Source organism: Manacus vitellinus, unplaced genomic scaffold, assembly GCF_001715985.3.
Source record: "Manacus vitellinus isolate BGI_N305 unplaced genomic scaffold, ASM171598v3 scaffold_10_pilon, whole genome shotgun sequence".
Classification (NCBI taxonomy): Eukaryota; Metazoa; Chordata; class Aves; order Passeriformes; family Pipridae; genus Manacus; species Manacus vitellinus.
Window position 1 is genome coordinate 10,434,091 of NW_021938838.1, and position 21,142 is coordinate 10,455,232.

At 43.4% G+C, this 21,142-nt stretch overlaps 1 protein-coding gene across 4 annotated transcripts in view; it reads right to left on the reverse strand.

The window, feature by feature from the left end:
- Nucleotides 1-12,600: 12,600 nt before the first annotated feature.
- The window catches only part of ZNF423 (zinc finger protein 423), a 187,452-nt gene continuing 178,910 nt past the window's right edge, over nt 12,601-21,142 (reverse strand). For all 4 annotated transcript variants that reach the window (XR_003212954.1, XM_008920526.2, XM_018084889.1 and 1 more), the window contains one exon: nt 12,601-13,240. Coding sequence is in view for 3 of the 4 variants with exons in the window: in XM_008920526.2 (XP_008918774.1) it covers nt 13,211-13,240 (30 nt within the window). In the remaining variant the exon portion in view is untranslated. The remainder of the gene's footprint in view (nt 13,241-21,142) is intronic.

Genomic DNA, 21,142 nt, shown 5'->3' on the forward strand with positions numbered 1-21,142 from the left:
TGATTTTACAAAAGAACAAGCCTTCCTGCTCCAGGCAGGAGTCAGGCATGTTATTTTCAGCAAGTCCATTACCCACTGACTCTGTCCAGTTCTGTGAAGTAAAATCATGACCACCCAACTTAACGTTAATAATTTATTTCATGAAGTTGTCCATTTTAGAGCTGAATTAGTGAAATGCAATTGAACTGAGCCAAAGGCTCGGACTGGGCTGCCATTTTGACATTCTCATCAGGGAAATGATGCTGTAAACACCCATACTTGATTCACATGCATGGTCTCTTGGTTGCCTACAGTAATGCCCATCTGTTCAGATGGCATCATGCCCACTCAAGTTGCTCAAGGGAATACATGCTGGGCAGTGATTGGCTTAGGTAAGTATTTTTCAAACTGGGTCGGTGTCGACCTCCTTTTGGGAAGGCCCAAGAGGAAAAGGAAACAAAAAGAATTTTCATTTTTTATTTTAATGGATTGTTTTCATTTAACATTCAGCAAAAACACTACCATCTATAAAACATTCAGTAGATGGTTTTGCTAATTCCTTGGTACCTGTGACCCCCACAAGGAAACATAAATTCAACTATATTCTCATTTTTTAAATAAATGAATTTAACCTGTTATAAAGTCACAGTCCATGTAACATTAAGACCATCTCATCTGCAGAAAAGAAACCTGTCTCAGCAGGCATCACCACATTCTGACAATTGAACTAATTTCTTCTGTTGAACATTGGTCAACACTCAGATATCTGAATTCATAGGTATTCTTACCAAAATCCATAGCTTGAATTTTGTAGGCAGAGTGATGAGCAATGCTACATCCAAAATTATTAGTCAGATCAAATGAATGTTATTGTACAAAAAGACAATTCCAAAATATAAAACAAACACAAAAACACACAAAAATACAGATGATTGATGTTCAGTATCATGAAAGCATTAACCCCTCTTGGCTCCTGAGTTGGAATAATTTTCAAATATAGTCTTTTACTTCTCCAAAGCTGAAGAAGTAAAGCAAAGCTTTAGTGAAGTGCATTGTATAGTGAAGCCATTGTCTGTCACTTTGCTTTATCAAACAAAAAGGCGGGGGGGGGAGGAAATATGTTATCCTTTCTTCCTGCAAATAAACTGTGAGGTTTTTATATTTAAGAGAAAGCCACCATTAATAAAAAAAAAAAAAAAAAAAAAAAAGGAAAAAAGATGAAAATAATCCAGCTCCTTTTCATTTGGGAGACAAAAGCCTTTCAGTGCTGTGTCCATGCGCTCTCGACTACTGTTTTGACACTGTGTCAAGATGCTCCCTCTCTGCTCCAGGTCTCAGATCACAGTTGGAGTGTCTTGATACAGTGTTGAATCAGTAGTGTCAGCAAGTCTCAGAGCAGAGTCAAAGAGCCTCGATGTAGCCTCAGAGCAGGTAGAGTCAGAGAGAGCTTTCCCCTAAACTGAAGTAGGCAGAGGGTGCTCCATTTTTATTTAATTTTTAATTGTTTGTTTTAACACATTTCAACCCAGCTGCACCAGGCTCGTGCACCTAATTAGTAGTCTTTCTTGCAGTAAGGGATCAGAGCTAACTCTCCCAACCCTGAAGAGCTGTTAAAAAGCAGCATGGAATAATGTTAATATTTTCTTGAATGAGCAAGCCTAGGCACAGGGTCTGAGGACAAGCACTGCCTCAGAGCAGCTGGCATTGTAGAGAAAGTTTGTTGACAGGGCCAGACCCTGCTTTGGTGGCACCCAGTTCTGCCATTTGATAGCCCTGCTGTGCTACCCCAGGGAAAAGTGCAGGAGCCTGTGCCTAGGACCTTGCTGCAGCTGCTGATCCACTCTCCTCTGCTGCTGGAGACCTGAATGGAAACATGATCTCCCCTGTCAGAGGCACTGCCTGTACCTGCAGGCCAAAGCTCTGGCTTCCCCAACATCCATAGGAGCCTTCTCAGCAAGATCTACAGGGGCTCAATTTTTCTTACCGCTTCATAAAAAAAAAAAATTATTAAAATAGAAATGTTTTAAAGATTGAACTCGCAAACTGTCTCTGGATTTCATCCTACGAAATACAGCAAAAGTGCACAGATCCCATGATTACAAACATTGCTGCCTGAATATCCCTGTCTAGACCAAACCACGGCTAAGAAAACTGTCTTTACAGCATTGAATGCCAAAGCATTGATATACCAGGGATCATGTTGTGGGATAAGATGGATGTCTGTCCCTAAGAAGGCTTTAGAGAAAGAATGAAAAAAGACCAGGGCTTAGAAAGAAAATAACTAGACTTAAGAGGCTGGATTAGAAACTGTAAATAGGTCAAAGCCAATTTTGCTGTAGTTTTACATCTGAATATGTAATCCAGTCAATTTGGCATGCTAACACCAGGGGAGCACACAGATCAATATAAACAATTTAGGTCAAATGACCACTGCAGAGTGAGATGCACACATTCTTCTCACAATTGAGCCAAATTTATCCCTGGTATAAATGGAGTGATTTCACTGGACTTTTAGCAGGGATACATTTGCTTATTTATATGGTCAGTAACTTCTCAGTAACTTGTTGCTTATGTGTACCTCCACACACAAAGGTGTCTCTAATTTCTCATTAGTTTCTTCCTCCTTGTGATTATTGCACTGTTCTTTACGTAAAATGTTATTAAAGTACAGGTAAAAGTAGTTATACAACAAAGAAATAATTGCTCGAGATCATAGCTAAAAAAAAATGTTAAAGTCACATGTTTCAAATTCTATTTTTGAAAATTGTGTAACAAAATGGCAGCAGAGTCTTCAAGTCAGGAAGAAACACAGCAAAAGGAGAGGTGGGAACAGAGTCTTACCTTTCCACAGAAAGATGAGGCTCAGCCAGTGAGCTATGTGCTTTGAGATGCTTGAAGTTAAGGTATTATTTAAGGAGCAAAGCGCTCCTATTTAAAACAAACAAAGCTCACTGACTGGTGTGGCGATTTTTTTTTGCAGGCACTTTCACAGCAAGCAGCAGCCACGGGTTTCCTCCTCCTGTGCTGGGCTGGCCCTGCAGGGCTGTGTCACCCTTGCCAGCTGCAGGGGAGCTCCCTGACCCGACATGACCATTTGCTTTCACCCACTGCAAAGAGCAGGGCTGCCCCAGTGCTCTCCCAGCTGTCTCTGGAGGCAAAAGAGAAATTAAAGATTGTATCAGCTAGGCACAAATTAAAATCTTTACTGGGAGAAACCTGGTAGAAAGTCTCAGAAGAGAATGAATTATGTATTTGAACACTTAAGATTTCCTTGCCTTTATTACAGCATGGGGTCTGAACTCTGCTTTCTTCCCTGCACTTTATTACATGGTTAGAAGTCCCGCAGTAGGAAACTTGCAGTTTGAATTTTGAAGCACCTATAGTGTCATACTTTTTATTTTAATATTTGTCACCAACAGTGCCGACAGATAAAAAGTGCTGGCTCCCCACAGCATGATATGCGGGATTTTCAATAGAGCTACACAATTGCTTTTGCTAAGTGCTTGCGGGGCTCACAGTGCCAAATCCCGCAAATTGCTGCATTCAGGCCACTTTGCAGTGCTGTACCAAGGCAAGTGGCATTAAAAAAGTTAGTTGGGACATATGCCTAAATGGCTGATTTCTTTTTTTAAAGTCCTAAGCAATTGTCTGAAGACATTTCTGCAACTCAATTCAATAATCGTAGCACTTATGAGGCGGTTGAAACTTTTTGCATCACTTACAATTTATTCTGTGCTTTGCACACAGTTTTAGGAAAAAAAATCTTTTTCCAGCCCCAAAATTTGCTGGCCGAGGAAGACCCAGAAGCAATAACACCAATCATTGTGGCATTCTATTTATGGATTACAACTTCCTTTTCTTCTCATTTACTGTCTTTAATTTGTTTTTACCCTTAATTTATGGGAATACTGTTGTTTATATCCCAGCCCCAGGTCAGTATTATGGTGTAAATTATTTCATATGCACAGCAATGCTAAATGTATAATAGTTACACCTGAAGTATCAGGGGAGGATTTTGTATCTCCTGTCTTATTCACAGGTCAATTAAAAAGCTGATTAAACCCAAAAAGTCTATGATGATAATTGTTGGAAATAGACTGGGATGATAATTGGTTTAATGACTGCTAAAGGAGTCATTGGGAGGTGTGTCTCTCAAGGAGCCTGAATGGCACTTCAGGAGCTAGATTCATCCTGGGTGTTGGTTGTTGACTTTAATGGTATTACTCAAAAATCTGATTCGGATCAACTTACAAAATATTGCAGACAAGACAAATAATTTTTAAAGGATGTCTCTGCTGAGCTTTGGTGTCTCCCTTGAACTACCCTATTCAATGTCAACTCTTCCAGTACAAATTCTGCCTGTACAGCTTGAAGTAGCTCTATAAGGTGGGAATTCACTGAAGGTTTTATGTTTTTATACATTTTTTTCTATCTTAGCAGGAAACAAATTCTATATAATAACTAGAAAATGTAGGCCGAGACCATCCTCTGCACAGGAAATTTCACTCAGAGGGTTGGACACCCAGTGAGGTCCTATTCACAGACATCTCTTTGTATTTTTCTGCCTGGAACCAAAGAAGGGGATTCATGCCAAAACCCTGCAGGATATGGAAATCTATCGGCTGTTCTGTGCTTCTGCATGTCTTTCAAAGTGGCTTCTGATTTGGGGAGCCCTAAATTAAGATCCATGGGCTTGGGGAGGGTGGGGGTGGAAAGGGGTGGGTGGCTGGTGGTAGCTTTTTTTTTTTTAATAAGGACTCAAACCCTTCAATTCAAATAGCAGTCAGAAACATTCAGTACCTTTGAAAAACCCCTGACATTTCATTCCTCATACTGAGGACCCAGAACAGCAAAAATTTAGACCAAAATGATTTCTCTGGGTTAGTCAGGATTAGAGAATAGTGCAGAAGTCAGAAACCCCTTGCTGCTTTCTCAGTCCACATGCACTGCCTAGGCTTGGAAAGGTTATAAGGTCATAAATCTTTCAGTGAAAACAATTCCTGCTTCATGCCATCAACATTGCCTAAAGACATCTGTGTAGGGCATCTCTAGAGGAGGTTCCCATTACTAGACCTATGCTGAAGAATAATGAGAAACTTACATCCGGTTTGAAAGACATTAATGAGTCTCTCTTGGATACAAAATATTTGTTCAACACCCTTATGGGCAGAGTAGCACACAGCTGAGCTGGGGAGCTCTGCCTGAAAAGCACGTACCAATAGGTCTCAGAAAAGGAACCATACACAGCTCTGTGGAGAAAGTCATTTTTTCAGGCCCAATTTGCAGTTCTGATGCTTACATGTGTCCGCATTGCTTTGAATATATATTTTTTCCAGCACCTAGTCCTTCTCTGTTCCTGTGGGGTTTCACATGCCATGGGGATATTCTGGATTCCTCAGTGGTTCTTCTCTAATTTTGTATTTCTATTCTCAATAATATTTTTTGACAAAAAAAACCCATACAGACAAACAAACCAAAAGAAACAACTTTTTTCAGCAGCTTAAATGAGCTGTAGACATGTTGACTCTTTTTTCCACTGATCTCCCTCCAGATTTCTCTCTCATGCACAAGTATATTTCGAGGTTTGGGAGTCAGTTTGTTTGAGATTTTCCCTCTCCCAGAGCTTGGTGCATCGACTAATGATGCACAGCCAAGTTATCCAGTATTATCTAAGTTGTCCAGATTACCTAAGGCTCTGATCCTAGTGCCTGACATATGAGAACATTTAACTACTTGAAGTCAAGGGAATGGTTGTGTTGCTACACATTTGCAGCGTAGCACAAAAGAAGATGCAGTTTTCTGGCAGTTCCCAGAAAGCAAAGGAGGTTGGTATGTACTCTGATGTAATGTATCAAGAACTGGAATTATTCTGTGAAATGAAAAATGGAGGGCAGGGATGACTCTGCACTTAACTGACAATAAATGAGCGAGCAAACATCACAGACATTATCAGACCAGCTATGGAGAGAGGCAAAACTAATTACGCTCATGCACTGCATCCACTGGCTCTGACACAGTCAGATGTTGCCCACCTTCTCCTTTCAGTCTACCCACTTCTTTTTCCACTGTCTGTATGAGACCTCATTCTGATATCAGTCAAGGCCTCATCTTCCAGGTTTCAGTGTTTAAGTGCTTGAGGATATACACTGTAATAATATATAATAACATTGCATGTCTATTACAAATTATGCAATAGTTGATCAAGTCTTAAGCCACGAGACCCTTCTGAAGACAAATGTTTCTGGGTCCTACTTTGAGTGAAACTGTCTTTCCCTTTAGCAATCCAAATTGTTTCTGCTACCTGAGGCTAATGGAAGCTCTTGACCATTTAGCACCATTACAAAAGCATTAGCTGAGCTCATTTGCACACCTCCTTAACCCTCTCTCCTTTGCAGGCTTACACTGAGACACCTTGTGAATAAACCAGAAAATGTACAGGAGTCGCAGTATCTTTTGCAAATGGCATGGGTACTTTATAGCTTTCATGCATAGAAGCCAATTTCTTGAGGAACAGTGCCTATAAATTGCAACTGGAAGCAGATGCACTTATTTATTGCATTGCTTCCAACCAGGAAAAAAAAGGTGTTTTTTTCTCTCTGCCTCTCCTTTAAATTAAAGGCCGGGGGAAGAAGAGCCCAGCACCTCAGGGACACAGCTTCAGCAGGCGCAGCTTGGAGGGCTTGTTTGCTCGCTCATTTATTGTGAGGGAAGGATCACACTGGGGGCCAGGTACCTCTTCCAGTCACGTAAAACTGAAGGTATAGATAATATTTTTTTTTAAGTTCAAAGCAAGATTTTAGTTGGTACTAAAAGATTTTGGTGCTAAAGATTTTTTCAAGAGGTGATGCCTCTTTTGGCAGGATTTCTCATACACAAAATCCTACCATGCACTCTCTCTCTAGTCCCTGCTTCTTGAGGTCACCATCAGTGCTGTACAGGGTTTTAAATGCCAACATGTGTTTGGAACCATTAGGAGGAGCAAAATCCAGAAAATCTAATCTGTACATTCTCCCACAGTTCAGTAACACTCAGCATCACCTCTCCAACCTGCTGGAGCAGGTTGACTGCACTGTGCTGTAAAGACAGACAAAGCAGTAAGAGCCAAGTGTGGGTAAAATAGTGAAAATGCTTTCATGGCATCACTTTCCCTGGGGGCGTTGACATCCCCAAAGCCCTCAGAACCAGGACTGAAGCGTGACTTTCTCACAGGGCAGCTGTGACACCCACGCAGATGTCGCAGGGTGGCCAAATCCCCATGAGGCGAGGCTGCCATGGGCTGAGCGGTGCCCGAGCCCCCGCCAAGGCTGCTGCCTCTGCCCCGGCCACCGGCCCACCCTGCAGGGCAGCTTGGCTCCCTCATCCAGCAAGGAACTAACCCACTTCCGAAAACAAAACGAAAGTTTTGATTTACAAAATCAAAAAAGACACCACAAAGGACCCACAGCGTCATATCGGCCTGGCTGCAGAGATGAGGCCCAAGCTGGGGGATGGCAGGCACCCACCTCCCCGTGCAGGGCCAAGTGTGGGCAAGGCAGTGACAATGGTGCTGTGTGGCAGAGCAGCCCCCGTGGAGGGGACACAGATGGCCGGGGATGGCAGAAGGCAGGGGACAGCCGTGGCGAGCAGCGGGCAGCGCTGCCGGCATGGGCAGAGGCTGCGGGCAGGGCCGGCAGAGCGGGCCTGTGTGAGGGGCTGCACCACACGAGGCTGGCCCTGGCCCCAGCCCCCTCCTCCCCGGCACCCCACGACACAGGGGAATGCTTTGCTGTTTTTCCTCAGAAAAGAGCAATCTCTCGTGGTTAAACTGCAGCTCGTTCTCAGGGCAGCACAGACCACGCTCTGCAGCAGCCGGGGCAGTGATCAGTCATTGTCTTGTCTTTCTGGGGTGCTCGGTGTTTCTCCTTTGGCCACCTCCTGTCTCCCTCTGTCACCTAATCTGCCAAGCCCTCAGGAAAGTTACAATAACTCACAAACAGATAGATTAAAAGGCAAGTCCTGGCTGCCATTTGCAGAGGAGTGGCCTTACAATCATTAGGATGACAGCAATTTAATTAAAACAGGTAAAACTAAGAATAAAACATTTCACAAGGGGCAAAAATGGGGAGAAAAGAAAAAAGACAAATCAATGAAGAACATGCCACACTCCCACCAGCTCCAAAGCCCCATGGCTGCTGCAGCTCCCACCATCTGGGTTTCTGTGGCCATAACCGTGTTGAGCTCACGCGCTTTTTTCCATGACAGCACTTGCAGGGTGTTGTTCTTGCCCTGGCTGACTGCTGACAGCGTTCTGCAAGGACATGGTACCCCCAGACCTCTGCACCTCTGTCAAACCTAACTAAAGCTGGTGGTGAAGAGGGGATTGCAGAAGCCTCCCTGCTCTAGGGTGTGGGCCAAAACATGAAGACTGTCTAAGCAGATCATGGGAAAAGCCTTCATTGTTCATATCAGAGAGTGACTTACACATGAAAAGCCAGACAAACACACCAAACCCCAGTCTACTCTTAGACACCAGTAGGAGAAAGTGACTTGTGCACTTTGGACATAGGATGTGCAGATTCACTGCACAAATGGGTGCCAGAGGGTGGATTTTCTATCGACTTCTCTTGGAGGGCAGGAAATTTGTAGAGGGACACCCACCTTGGTCCCCTGATTTTTCCCTTTCATACTCCCTCTCAGCTGCTGCTTAGTAGGGTGACCTTCCCCAGTCCACTCAAAGATGCTACAGCAAAAAGTGATTGGTTGCTCACTCCCTCAAATGGTCCCCAAACTTCTTTTCTGTGCCTTTCTTTGGGAGGCAATTGCCTAAGCACTTGCTTTTTCCAAAACTCCAAGGCACCTGACCAAAAGCAGCGATCCCTCACTGAAGATGATAGATCAGACAAGTATCTACAGAAGCACTGAATAGAACACAAATGTGTAAAGCTGCCTACACAAACAATACTTCACCTGTGGGTACTGGTTGCTACTTCTTGACTAAGTATTTCAATGCTTTTTGGATGTGTGGGTATGTAGCGAAGCTAAATGCAAAGATCATTCAGCGCATAAGAGCCAATAGACTACAGAGTGCTACAAATACAAGTCCTTTGTTAATCCATTGTTAATATGAACTCATATTTCACTATTTGTCTAAACCTGAAGATATTAAACTGCCTGTTCCACATTTCATTACACATTTAAGATTTTTCATGGTTTCCAACACCGTACTGGCCCTAGTGCCACTCAGATCATAAAGTGACATTGTGCCTAAAGCCCATCCTCAGCCAGAATTTCAGCAATTCTGGTTTGCACTTACCTGTGAGTGATATATGTCACCCACACCTTGAACAGCCTGTGCCAGTCCATTTTTACACCACCACCACACAGAAGCTGTGAGTTACAGAGAAAGGCAGGGAAACATCAAGGGGATTATGGAAAGGCTCTCCAGCCCATTTTCAATGTGCCGTAGCTGTTGAAATATAGCTGCCTTTGGAGTCAGTGTTTCTGACTGTTTTCCAAATGCCTTCAGCAGCACTTCTTGGCCACGAAGAAAAAGGGGGTGAAACCTCAGACGTGTACCAGAAGCTGTGATATTATCTTTTCTCCACCTGCAGTTAGGCTCTCTTTTCCCTAGGAGCTTTTAACGGATACAGGAACTATATACTACCCTGGCAAAGCACTCCCTGGTGTGATTGCAGCTATACCAGCAAAGCTGTGTTTTGTACCAGTGCAGGGCTGCTCTGCTCTCGCTCCCCAGTGGGACCAGCAGCACAGGAAACTGTCGCCTCGGAAGCACCAGACAAAAGCTCCACGTTGTGCTGCAGAGCTCTGCCCCCGGCACCCTGCCTGCCACAGCCCTGCATGGGGAGGTTCAGGCCTTGGAAAAGAGGGTGAAACACCAATGCTGCACCATGACATAGGCCAAGGACCACCTCTGGGAGTGGCAGGTGTCCAGCATGTTGCACATGCAGCTCCATGGCAGGAACAGAATAGTGGGTGGCTTTCCCTCTGCTTCCTTGCAGTAGCTTACACCCCCACACCCAAACTGGATTTCTCTGGTCCCTAAGAAAGCAGATATCAAGACAGCACCCTCCCTTGCCATCACATGTGCTGTGATGTAATGATGATTGTTCATATGGGCCTGGTTATCCCAAAAATACCACAAAACAACTGAGCAGATTCACAGCAAGCGTCCCTGCACATTTGTACATATTGTCTTAGGAAAGAAAATTTTTCAAGAAGCAGCATTTGTCCATTACTGTTCAAATATTACCCAAGTACTGTAAGATGCTGAAGCAAAGGAGGACTACAGATGAAGTTTTTTCCAGCCCCAGGGGCATAGTCCAGCCCCACTCTCCAGCCTGACTTGGGCTGATCATAAGTGAAGCTCATATGCCAGAAAGGATGAAGAAGATGGAGCAGAACCACAGCCCTCACTCTCGTGCTTTGCGGTCCCTTACCTTTTAAAGGTTGGGTGGAAAACCAAACTATTCCTTTCTTCCCTCCTTGCCCACGGTCTGGTCAGGGTTCAGGACAGATGAAAGATGCAGCTCAGACAGCAGCCTGCTTGGCACTGCCAGGTTGAGCATCAACCTCAGCACCCTGGCCCCATGTTCATGTTTCCAGTACGGGGAGGGGGGAAATTATGCAGCTCAGAACAGGATCCCCGTGTGGGGAGTTCCCTGTCTCAGCATAGTGACTATGCACCTAGTTTTAACTAGTCAGCAGGGAGATGATGAGACAAAGGCATGTGCGTCAGTACAGCACTAAGGCAGCTCTTAAGAGTTGTGTGGAAACGTCAGTTCAACTCTCGGGATTCCCAACACAGAACCTTTTTCTGAAGACAGAAACCTACATCTTTTTCATTTCTGAAGGCTTGCCCAGAAGTGATCAAGCATCATTCCAAACCCAGTGTCAGGCAAAGAGCCTCCTTTTTCAGTATCTCCATTGCAAGAACCTGCTACCTTTCTTTTAGCATGGTAGAAGATGGCACAGGAACTGTTGTCACAGCAGCTGATGTACATTCCCAGCTAATCTTGCAAGACAATGCCTATGAGCCTGTACTGCAAGCCACTTTTACATTTCCCATCTAAAATCTTGCAATTGAGTTAGGAGCATGCATACATTATGAATGGAAATAATCAATTGGTGATTTCATTAACTGATTTTTCAGCCTGTACACATGTCTTATGGAGAAATAATCAAGTACAAAGTTAACTCTTTTTTTTCTAGAAATGGATCATTTTAGTACAATGGTTTTGTTGCAGAGACAGTGAGCTAAGAACTATCTGGATGCAAACACAACTGCCCTACTTGGAATTAAGAAAAGTAATTCCTAGTTTTGTTATATTAGGGTTCACAAATTTATCACAAGCCAAAATTTTGAGCCTAAACTCTTTCTGACTGTTCATGCAATGCTATTTCAGCAGAATAAAAAACATCCATCATTTGTCCCAAATGGGATATTACTTAATTTTTTTAAAGAAAGTTGTAACTTTTCTTAAGCTAGGACAGCTCTGGTGCTTCCTGCTGTAGGGATGACCCTACTCCGATTATGCCCAGTAGCATTCCCTTACATGTGTCCCGTCCCACTGCCCTGAAGGAGCCATGTGTGTACAACATGACTATCAGCACCACCAGTGATCTAAATGTTGAACACCTCATCTGCAGCGTCAACAAACTGTGCCCTTGCATTCGTTAATAAGCTCAATATATGAATTAATTTGGGCATTGACTACACATCCTTGAAAACATTTTTCCTACGAAATACCACTTACATGCTCCAAGCCTCGACATGGCACAACGACAACCAGTTGTGCTCTAGTTCAGCGCAGCGATTTCGAAAGGCTCTGACTGTGCATGTTCCTATGCCACAGTCTTGAGAAGCCTTGTACATCGTGGGAATGGATAACCACATCATTTCAGCTGTCACAACTGCTGAACATCTTTCATGATGATTATGATTCATTGAAGCTGGAGACACCATGAGAACTGCATCTCTCTAACTTACCAGAGGTGTCCATGGTCCTTAAAATGACAAGTTTCTCCAGCTGGAGATATAAATTACCTCACAAGCATACGATAAGTTTAAAAACAGTAAAAGAGAGCCTGGTAATTGGCTCTGTCAGGCTGCCTGATGGCAGTTTCTGGTGTCAGACGTATGGCAGCTACGCAGAGCTACAATACTTGGGGGCCTAGAAGTCCACGTGGTGGAAATAAACAGTCTCCCACCACAGTCTGCAAGGCCTGATCCAATATCTGTGCATTTGTGTACCATCCAGAAAGCTTTTTTAAATTTTTTTAATATATTGGAACAAAGAAGCACAGAGAGAGGGTAAAGGCAGCTATAGGTCAGATCCCTGCTTTCTTGTTGACTTGAGTAAAAATTAAAAATATCATAAGCTAGAAGAACCTTTTCATAGTAGATGTTCTTACCTCACCTCAACCTACCGTGGAGCCTGGGAGGTACATCCGGAAGCGAACACAATGCCAGACACAGGAACATGGCTTTTGGGTTCTCCCAGCCTTCTTTCCTCCTGGGCTGCAGAACGCTCTCCACCGTCGGGTGAGCGATCCCTGTGGCTCAGACACCCCAGCCAGCAGCGGCGATGCAGCGGGCACTGACAGACAGACAACCTCTGACGCTAAGCTCATGTATTCCCTTTATTGAACTGTACTAGTTATTGCAATCAGATTAAGTCACATTTATAAAGCAGACCATCCAGTTGCACTGAAACCGATTATATTCATTACATAGTTTTAATCACTGTCCGGTGAACTGGCAAATCCAATCAAAGCATTAGTCTTTAATTAAAAAATTAAAAAGAAATATTTAGACAATAGCCAAGCAATCACATCACAATGCACAGTTACCTAAAATTGCAATTAAAAAGCAGTTAACGAAAAAGAAAAAAATCACACCTAATCTTTAACTATCAATATAATACAAGAAGCAACAAAGGGCAACAGCATCAAAGCAGATTTATCTAACACTATAAATTCAGTCAGAAGCAGAAGCTCTAAAGTACACTAGCTGAAGCAGGACAATAAAAAATACTGAGCATGGAATACTTTTAATCTCTTCCATTAATATTCATTTCCAGCTGCTTATAATAGCAGCGCCTCATGGCCAAATCATTAGAGTTTTACATCTGGGTTGCAAATGACACTTTGATTGGATGTAATGTTCAAATGGTCCTCCCCACTGTGCCACCGTCAAGTCTTCTGCAGAGAGGTGTCCTGTAGTGCCAGTGGCTCACTGTGCGTGCTGGCTCAATGTGTGGTTCTGGAAAGACGAAAAAAGGAGACATGCATGAGGGGCAGAATAATAGAAAGCATGCCCATACCCTCCCACTCAGTACCATTTATGCAGAGCTCAACATAAAAGCTTCTCAATTATTACAAAACAAAATGCAATAAAGAAAAAGTACTCATAAGTAACAGCTGCCAATATGACACATTTGCTTTGTTCTGACAGATCTGTTAATGCTGGCATGAACTTAGAAAAAAATGCTACAAGCCAAGTACGGCCATGAAGGCTTCTTCCCTGCCTCCCCTCCCTGTACATATAAAGAAAGTGGTAACACTTCATGGGCAAAAAAACTGCCTTTAGGGATTCCCTTAACTGTAACAATTAAAAAAATAAAAATCTGAATCACAGGGGGAACCCTTGCCATATTTTACTCTTTTATTCTCATTAGTATCGGGTGCAAGTACTGGCAGCAAGAGACACCAGATTGTGACACACACTTCTCAGTCCAAGAAATACTTCGGCAATAACAGCTGAACCGCCCGCTCAGGCACCAGGGTAATATTCCCAGCAGAAAAAAGGCTGGACATGTAACCCAGAAGTTAAATCTCTTTAAAGAATTGACTTTGCTCTACACATTTCTTTCAGCAGTTTAGAGTCTCTTTTGTTCCCTTTTTTCCTTCTGGTAGATTTGTAATAGCTTCATGTCATCACAGTACCTCACCTCAGAGGATGCTGACCTGTCTTGCCATTTTGTGTAGGAGCCAATAAATCATGGAGCCAACCTCGGAAGCGTATTTTTAGAGCAGTTCCAATTCACCTACATTTTGTGTTCTGACTAAAACTCCAGTCCTACACGTAAGCTCAGCTTTATTTGTATGATTATCCAATTATTTGAGCAACTAGAGAAGTGCTTCATGGTAAGATTTTCTTGAGCTAGGTCCCCAGCATCCTCAAATACAAAAATTCATTTGCATTATTTTAAGCCCAGGTAATTTTTTATTCTCCATCTGCCTAACAACAGAGCTGGGCAAGACCACCAGCTTGAAGAATAAGTTTTTAAAGACAAAATGAATTTTGAATCTAATTATTTATTTACAATGATGAAGCTTTAAAATAAAGTAAGATATTTTAACTTTTCATAAATCATCTGGTCCTTCTACACTACCCATAGCTACACCCCGAGCAGGAAAAAAAGAGCGATCCTTCGCTTTTTCCAGAGATGACATCTTCCTGATGGAAATCGCCTGTGCAAAGAGCTAACGGGTGGCTGGCGATGTGGGGCCGGTGTCCGTGACCCCGTAGGCAGGCAGGAGCATTTCTGGACTGTGCACTCCCAAAAAGTGACCACCAGGTGTCAGAAGTGCTGCTGAGTTCCTAAATCATGGTCAAAGTTCTCTGTGGTGCTGGGGTGGGAATTGGGCTGTGGGAAGTCTGGGCAGTCTGGGCAGGCGATACCGGGATGGGGTCCGGGCAGGTCACTGCAGTGGCAGAGGAGCCACAGCCACCACATGCATGGAGCCCTCGAGAAGTGAAATACCAACGGCCGGTGACATCGCAAAGTAACTACTTGTTTAGCACAACACCGGCCCTCTGAGCACACCCCAGTGTGTGTCCGTAAATATTTCAGAACCACAAATCAGAAGTCGAGTTACGGCATGTGAATGGACAGCTGAAAGTCCCTTGTTTTTAGACAATTTAACATCACCAAACATAAAATCCAGTGGCTTTTTATACATGGAAATTGTCCTGGCCTCAAGAAGGGATGACCTTTGCAGCTCTGGATGTTATTTTCAAGTCTAACAATGACTTCATGGAAGAGGATGCATGGAGACCTGCACACACAATGGCAGCACTGACAAGAAGCTTGCCCACTGAATCTAACCGGGGAAGCGTGAAAATGTGAAAGAATACACAGGCCACTCTGTGCTCAGACACACTCCTTGGCATTTTAACAATGGCCAGTCCTTGTGCACTTCCTTACAATTCTATTTTTAGGTCATCCTGAATACCAATAAAAAAACCTCGAAAGGTTTACCATCTTCAAATTGAAAGAAGGGCTACTCGTGGTAGACAAATCCATACTTAGTTAGGCCGTGTCATTTAAAAGATAATGCACAATCAGCACTGGATGCATGACACACGGTCTACAGTCAGGGAACATGATTTCAAACTTGTGTGGCTGCTACATTGATTACAACAGGCAGGTCAATAAAGGAATGGTATATGGCTCTAAATCTGATAATTAAGCTTTCATGGTGAGCCCTCCCACCTCAAACATCAGCTAGTAACATGTTCTGAGCACTCTTGATACAAGGTTTGTGAACAGAGCTTGTGAAAGAAACAAACAAATTATACTCAAATGCTGCAACCATTCAGAGCTGGGTGGGGTCCCTGTGCCATAGGGCTAGGAGTTAAAAAAAAAGGTACATTTTTCATAAGCAAATCTTGATTTTGTCTTAGTATCTTGGGAACGCACCATTTATTCCCCATGCATGCAATACTGACAATCAACATGCCATTAATAGGTAGAGCCACATTTTATACAGGACCCCACAAACAAGTCTGTAATGCCTACAGACACGAGAGCCTGTGTGCACCACGTCCTTCCCCTGCCTTTCTAAGCAGATCCTGCACAAGCCATGTGCACAAACACTAAGTCCTGCACACCTGGGTGCTGGTGAACACGAGGTGAAGGCTGCCTAACCACCACTGTGTGTGTTCACAACTCCCATGAAAGCCCGTCCGTATCCTCTGCAACCAGTATAGGTTTCTCACCTGTTAAAAATGTATTTGAGACCATACAAACATGCTTTCCAAAAATAGTCTGGCAACCTGTGCCCTGTGCATCTGCAGCTTATTGGAATTGTGCTTTGCACATGTCAGAAAGCATCTAAGGTGTTCAGGGCTTTTGCATCTCCTCTCACATGTGTTTTGCATATTTGACCTGTGCTTTTCCAAATACCTTTATTAGGCACTTCTATGTGTGCCCAAGGACACAAAAAATTTCCCTGGCTGCCCAGACTTTTGGAACAATTGAAAAACACATAAATCCTGGCATTTGGAATGCCCTGTGCCTTAGCAGAAACAGCTTTGACCCCGATGCTACACTGGGCTGTTCCAAGCAGCAGAAGGACAATGTAAAGGCCAGAAGAGAACGAGCATTTTGAAACGTGATACTACAGGAATGCTTCTACCCAAGTAGCCTAAGGAAACTTCACCCACCTTTCCAGCAGCAGGATGGGCTGGCAGGAAAAAGCTCAGGCATGATTTTTCAACTCCAGAAGTTATAGTTCAAAAAAAAAGAAAGCTTAATGGTGATTTCCAGAGGAAAATAGAGCAGCCACAAAAAGGAAGGCTCTCCAGGCACACTCATGTGTGTGTTTGCACATGCCCACCGGCTCACAAGGCCATCCATACACGGAGGCGTCTGGGGGCCAGCAGGAGGCAGGACATCATTTGGAAGCTGAACAGAAAAAATGGTTCTTCCCAGCTCCTGTTAGACCCCCTGGTTTACACACAGCTCACAGCTGATACCCCACTGAATACATCATTCTGAGACATTATTGCAGCTGGAAAACTCTACAGCAGCACTAAGTCACCTGTCAAGATCAAGTAAGTCACTGCTTATTTATAGGACAAGGTTGGAAAATCTCTTCTTTTCTTCTCTTAATAATGATGCAAAATGGATAGCAATTCCAGCAGCTACATCAGTGGGAAAAATGCAACTAGCCCAAGCCTTGGGGCTGTCGCAGTATTTAAGTGGAATTTTCTACTGGCTGCACAATCCCCAAATGAACCATTTATGGGAGAGTCTGTGACCAAGGAACTGGGTGACGGACATTGCAGGAAATAAAAAGATTTCAAAGAATGGTTGATTATTGTCTGTGTAGATACTGATTGCTCTCCAGATCTTCCCTGGGGACACCCCCTGCCTGCCCTCTGGATGCAGATCAAGCCGTTTGTGCAGGACATCCACAATGAATATTTCTCTGTTTTTCTACATCCATGATTATGAAAACACTGGCATGACAATCTCCATTTTCAGATCACTGTGTCAAGAAGGAAAGCATCAGGCTTGAAAGATGATCACTTACAGCAGTTCAAAGAACTCTTACAAGCTATATAAAGATCGAGAGAAAAAACACACACAAAAAAGCAGCACATGATGGAGCGAAGCTCCAAGCCAGGCAGTCAAGCTGGGAGTCTCCCACACTGCAACGATGCTCACTGCCAACAAGTCACAGGTGTACTACACAGGAGCAGGTGAAAAAAATAAAATGCAACTGTGAGGGGTGTGATAATGGTTTGGGGCTATAACACATCCAGTCTATAGTGCCATTATGCATCTGTTACGGATTTAGGTATTTTGTACCAGCCGTTTACAAGTACATTGTCTATGTGCAAGAGCATATACACCTAAAAGACCATATGTTATGCAGAGGTTAAGAAATGGCCCAACAAGGCTGCTGATGCCCACCACCCTCAGGTGAAATTCATAAGCCTTCTACAGTGTTACACAGAGACTGGGACTGATGAAAGGCCATAAAGCCTCTCTCTCCCCTTCCAAATCCCATTAAAATGAACAGAAACCATTCCTTAAATCATTTCAACAAGAATTTTGGAGATAATAGATTCATGTGACAAACAGCAAACATGAAAACCAACTGGTCATTAGCCATTGGGTGACCTATTAATCCCAATATTTTTTCCTGAAGTGTGAGGAGTCCTCCAAACCCAGGTGAGAGCCCAAGCAGTAGCTCCCTGCCTCTCCCCACCTCCGTGCCCAGGTTTCTACCCCTGCTTCAGGCACTGTCTGACTCCAAGCCCAGAGATCAGGGTCTTGGCTGAGGACCCCTTGGGGCTGTGCCCCCTCTTCCCCATTCTCTCTCCTTTGCCCCTTACGGAGCAGGGCAGGAAGGAGATCAATCCCTCCACTGACTACCAACATGCACAGCTTGCCAGACAAAAGCTAAACCTCAGAGTAAGGCGCTGACTTGAAGCAAAGGCTGAAGTCTCACATTTGAACATATACATAAAAAAAGACAAAACAAAACGTCCAAATTGCTACAAACAGATGTTGGAGTGTCTAAATATTTACGAAATACCATCTGCGGCTTTCTTTTTTCAATGTTTTGCATCTTTTGAATTCAAACTGGTCCAAAAATCTCTCAGCTGTTATTCCTCATTATATATCCATAAGCACACACGCGTATGGGCATAGGTACTATTTCCCTCTAACAGCAATCCATAAAGATGAAAATCTTTATGCCTTGACTTTATAAAGGGATTACTTTAGGCAGAGGACACAAGGCGACCCTTGCTTTAGCCACTGGAGATTATGCTCTCTACAGAAAGCTGTGAGCCTTAAATTGGTGGTGCTCTAATCCTAAACTGGAGAGGCATTCAAGGGATGCCATGACCCAGAAGAGCAAGTGGAAAAAAACTAAATTAAAAAAAAAAGGCACACTGAAGAGGGAGGAGTGTGAGAAGAGAAAAAGAGAGAGAGAAAGGGAAAGAAAGGAGAGCAAGTTTGCTTTACAGGATCAAACTATTTATTTTTATTTTTAATTTCTTTGCTACTTTCCCTTTGCTATCAGACTCTAAAGAAAAATCACCTTTGCACCCCCTTGCAGTTTGTATGTGCTTATTTTTAGAACTGTTTGACAATTATCCAAGGGTCTAAGACTAACAGATGGCCTGTCTTAAAGCCTCATATGTTCACTAGTTTGCACTTCTGACAAACAGTAAATGTACTCAAGAGTGTGCCATAAACAGGGCTGAATGAATACTCAGAACACAATTTAGTTAATACACTTCATTAAAACTGATAGTGGTAACCAATGTTTCCCATAAAACCAGGTGTTAATTGCCCTTCCAGTTGTTTCAGGTAACTCTTACCCAGTGACATTTATATGTTTAGATCGTAGTTTTTCAGGCAGCACAGTATTACTTCTTTCCTTTCCCTTGGTATTTTACCCACTACATAAAATGCTTGTAACAAGTGAACTCCAAGTTATCATGGCATGCAATAAAAAAAAAAAAATTGTCAGGCAAGACAGGTTCACTTGTCCCTTCTTTATTTGAAGAATCGCTTGAAATGGAGGTAGAGGCAAACGAAAGGTGGCACATCCTTTGTGAAAGGCAACAGCTGCCTGTGTTACTGCTTCCTTCATCTCTGAGCATCTGATAACTTGCCATGCGTCAGTCAGTCCCTGTGTCAGCACACTTTGAGATGGCACTTCAACAAATGCAGGTAGAAGGCTGTCCTTTACAAGTTATTGAACCAGGAAAAAAAAATAAAAAATCATTTTGAGCGTCTAAGAAAATATGCCTGGAGGTTTGGTGTCACCTGAAAAGCAAAGTTGCCTGTTTCCAATGGAAATAGCTGCACCTGAGTCACTGTGATTCTTGCACATGATTACTCCGGGGCCAAATGCACCTGTCACTGGTTCTGTGACACAGAAATACTCTTCTGTGCCATGACAGAGATGCCCCCAGCACCCCTGGAGTTTCTGTACTCACTGGGAAGGGTGAGCAGACTCCCTCAGTGCCTTCTCAGCTGCGGGATGCTCCAGCCACCCCCAGAAACCTGCCTGGCTCCTCTGGAGACCTGGACCTGGCACTTCATCCGGAGTCAATGGGAAGGTTCAGAACTGTAAAATATTTACAGGGCGAAAAAGCCATTCCACACTGACTAAATGCTGACTGGTTTTTATTAACAAATCTCTTCCTGTGGCTGGAATGTTCCTACACTGAAATGCAGCTGCCCGGGTGTGGGTCTGCAGAGCCCCGGCAGAGCCAGAGGCATCCCCGCCCGCTGCCGGCCTTTGTTCTGCACCGGGGCTGTGCTGCCGGGCTGCAGCGCCCCAGCAACATCCTCCCTCTGTTTTATCTCTGTGTTACACTGCTTCTCTTCATTTTAATGTATTCCTGAATATTGATTGGCATTTCTGTGTTACTCTAGTTTGAAAAATTACCCTTTTATACAAATACCTTTCTTAGAGTTATTTTTTTTTCCCAGCCCCAGCCTTTTCTCACACCAGCTAAGGGTTATTAGATGATTTATGAATTTAATTTCTCTTCTAATTCAGGTTGTTTAGTCCTAATCAGACTTTGACAACTTACCTAACATGCTTTCCCCTTTCCACTTGAGACTAATAATTCTGTACCATCAGTCTTCCAGACCTGCCATCTCCTTGTATTTCTTCTCTAAAACCTCAGAATAAACCAAGGCAAGCCTATTATAAGTGAACTCCAAGTGCAGACTAAGCCTGGCATAGCCTCTCATATTCAATTAAGTGCCTCACCAAAAAGTCTATATGCTTCTTTCCAAAAACACTGGATAAAATGCTGAAGCACAAAAGCAAAGTGAAGCCTTTGGGAAAATCTCCTTACCACAGGACTTTGGAAATAAAAACCACAGAGGAATACATTATTAAGAGATAACCAGAGTCTTCTGTTAGAGAAACTAGCTGTAAACACACCGTGATTCACTGAGGCACCCAATGAAACCAGGGAGCTAATAATACCTGTCCTGAGGGACCACACGCTCCTGAGAATTTCACTCAGAAATGCAAATTTATCAGCATCCTTGTGACTCGTAGTCTCCAGTATGCCATGAGCAAGATCAAAATAAGCTGAGGGAAAAAACTTATACTTCCTAAATATAAAAGGAGAGGGACAAATTTAATTTCTGTTGTCAGAAGGGCAAGAAACCAGAATATTTTTCAAATTCCTTCACTCCCCCCTCAGCCCCACTGTTTCTTCCTGACTGGATCCCAGAGCCCTTGTTGATCCCAAGAACAGAAAAGGGCTTGCAGGATCCAAGCACACCACTCTGCCAACAACATCTGGTGTTTTAACCTGGGCTTGGTAAGTCCATGGTTTTCTGGGAACCTGGTCCTACAGATGCTCAGGGTCACTGCCACCCCTATG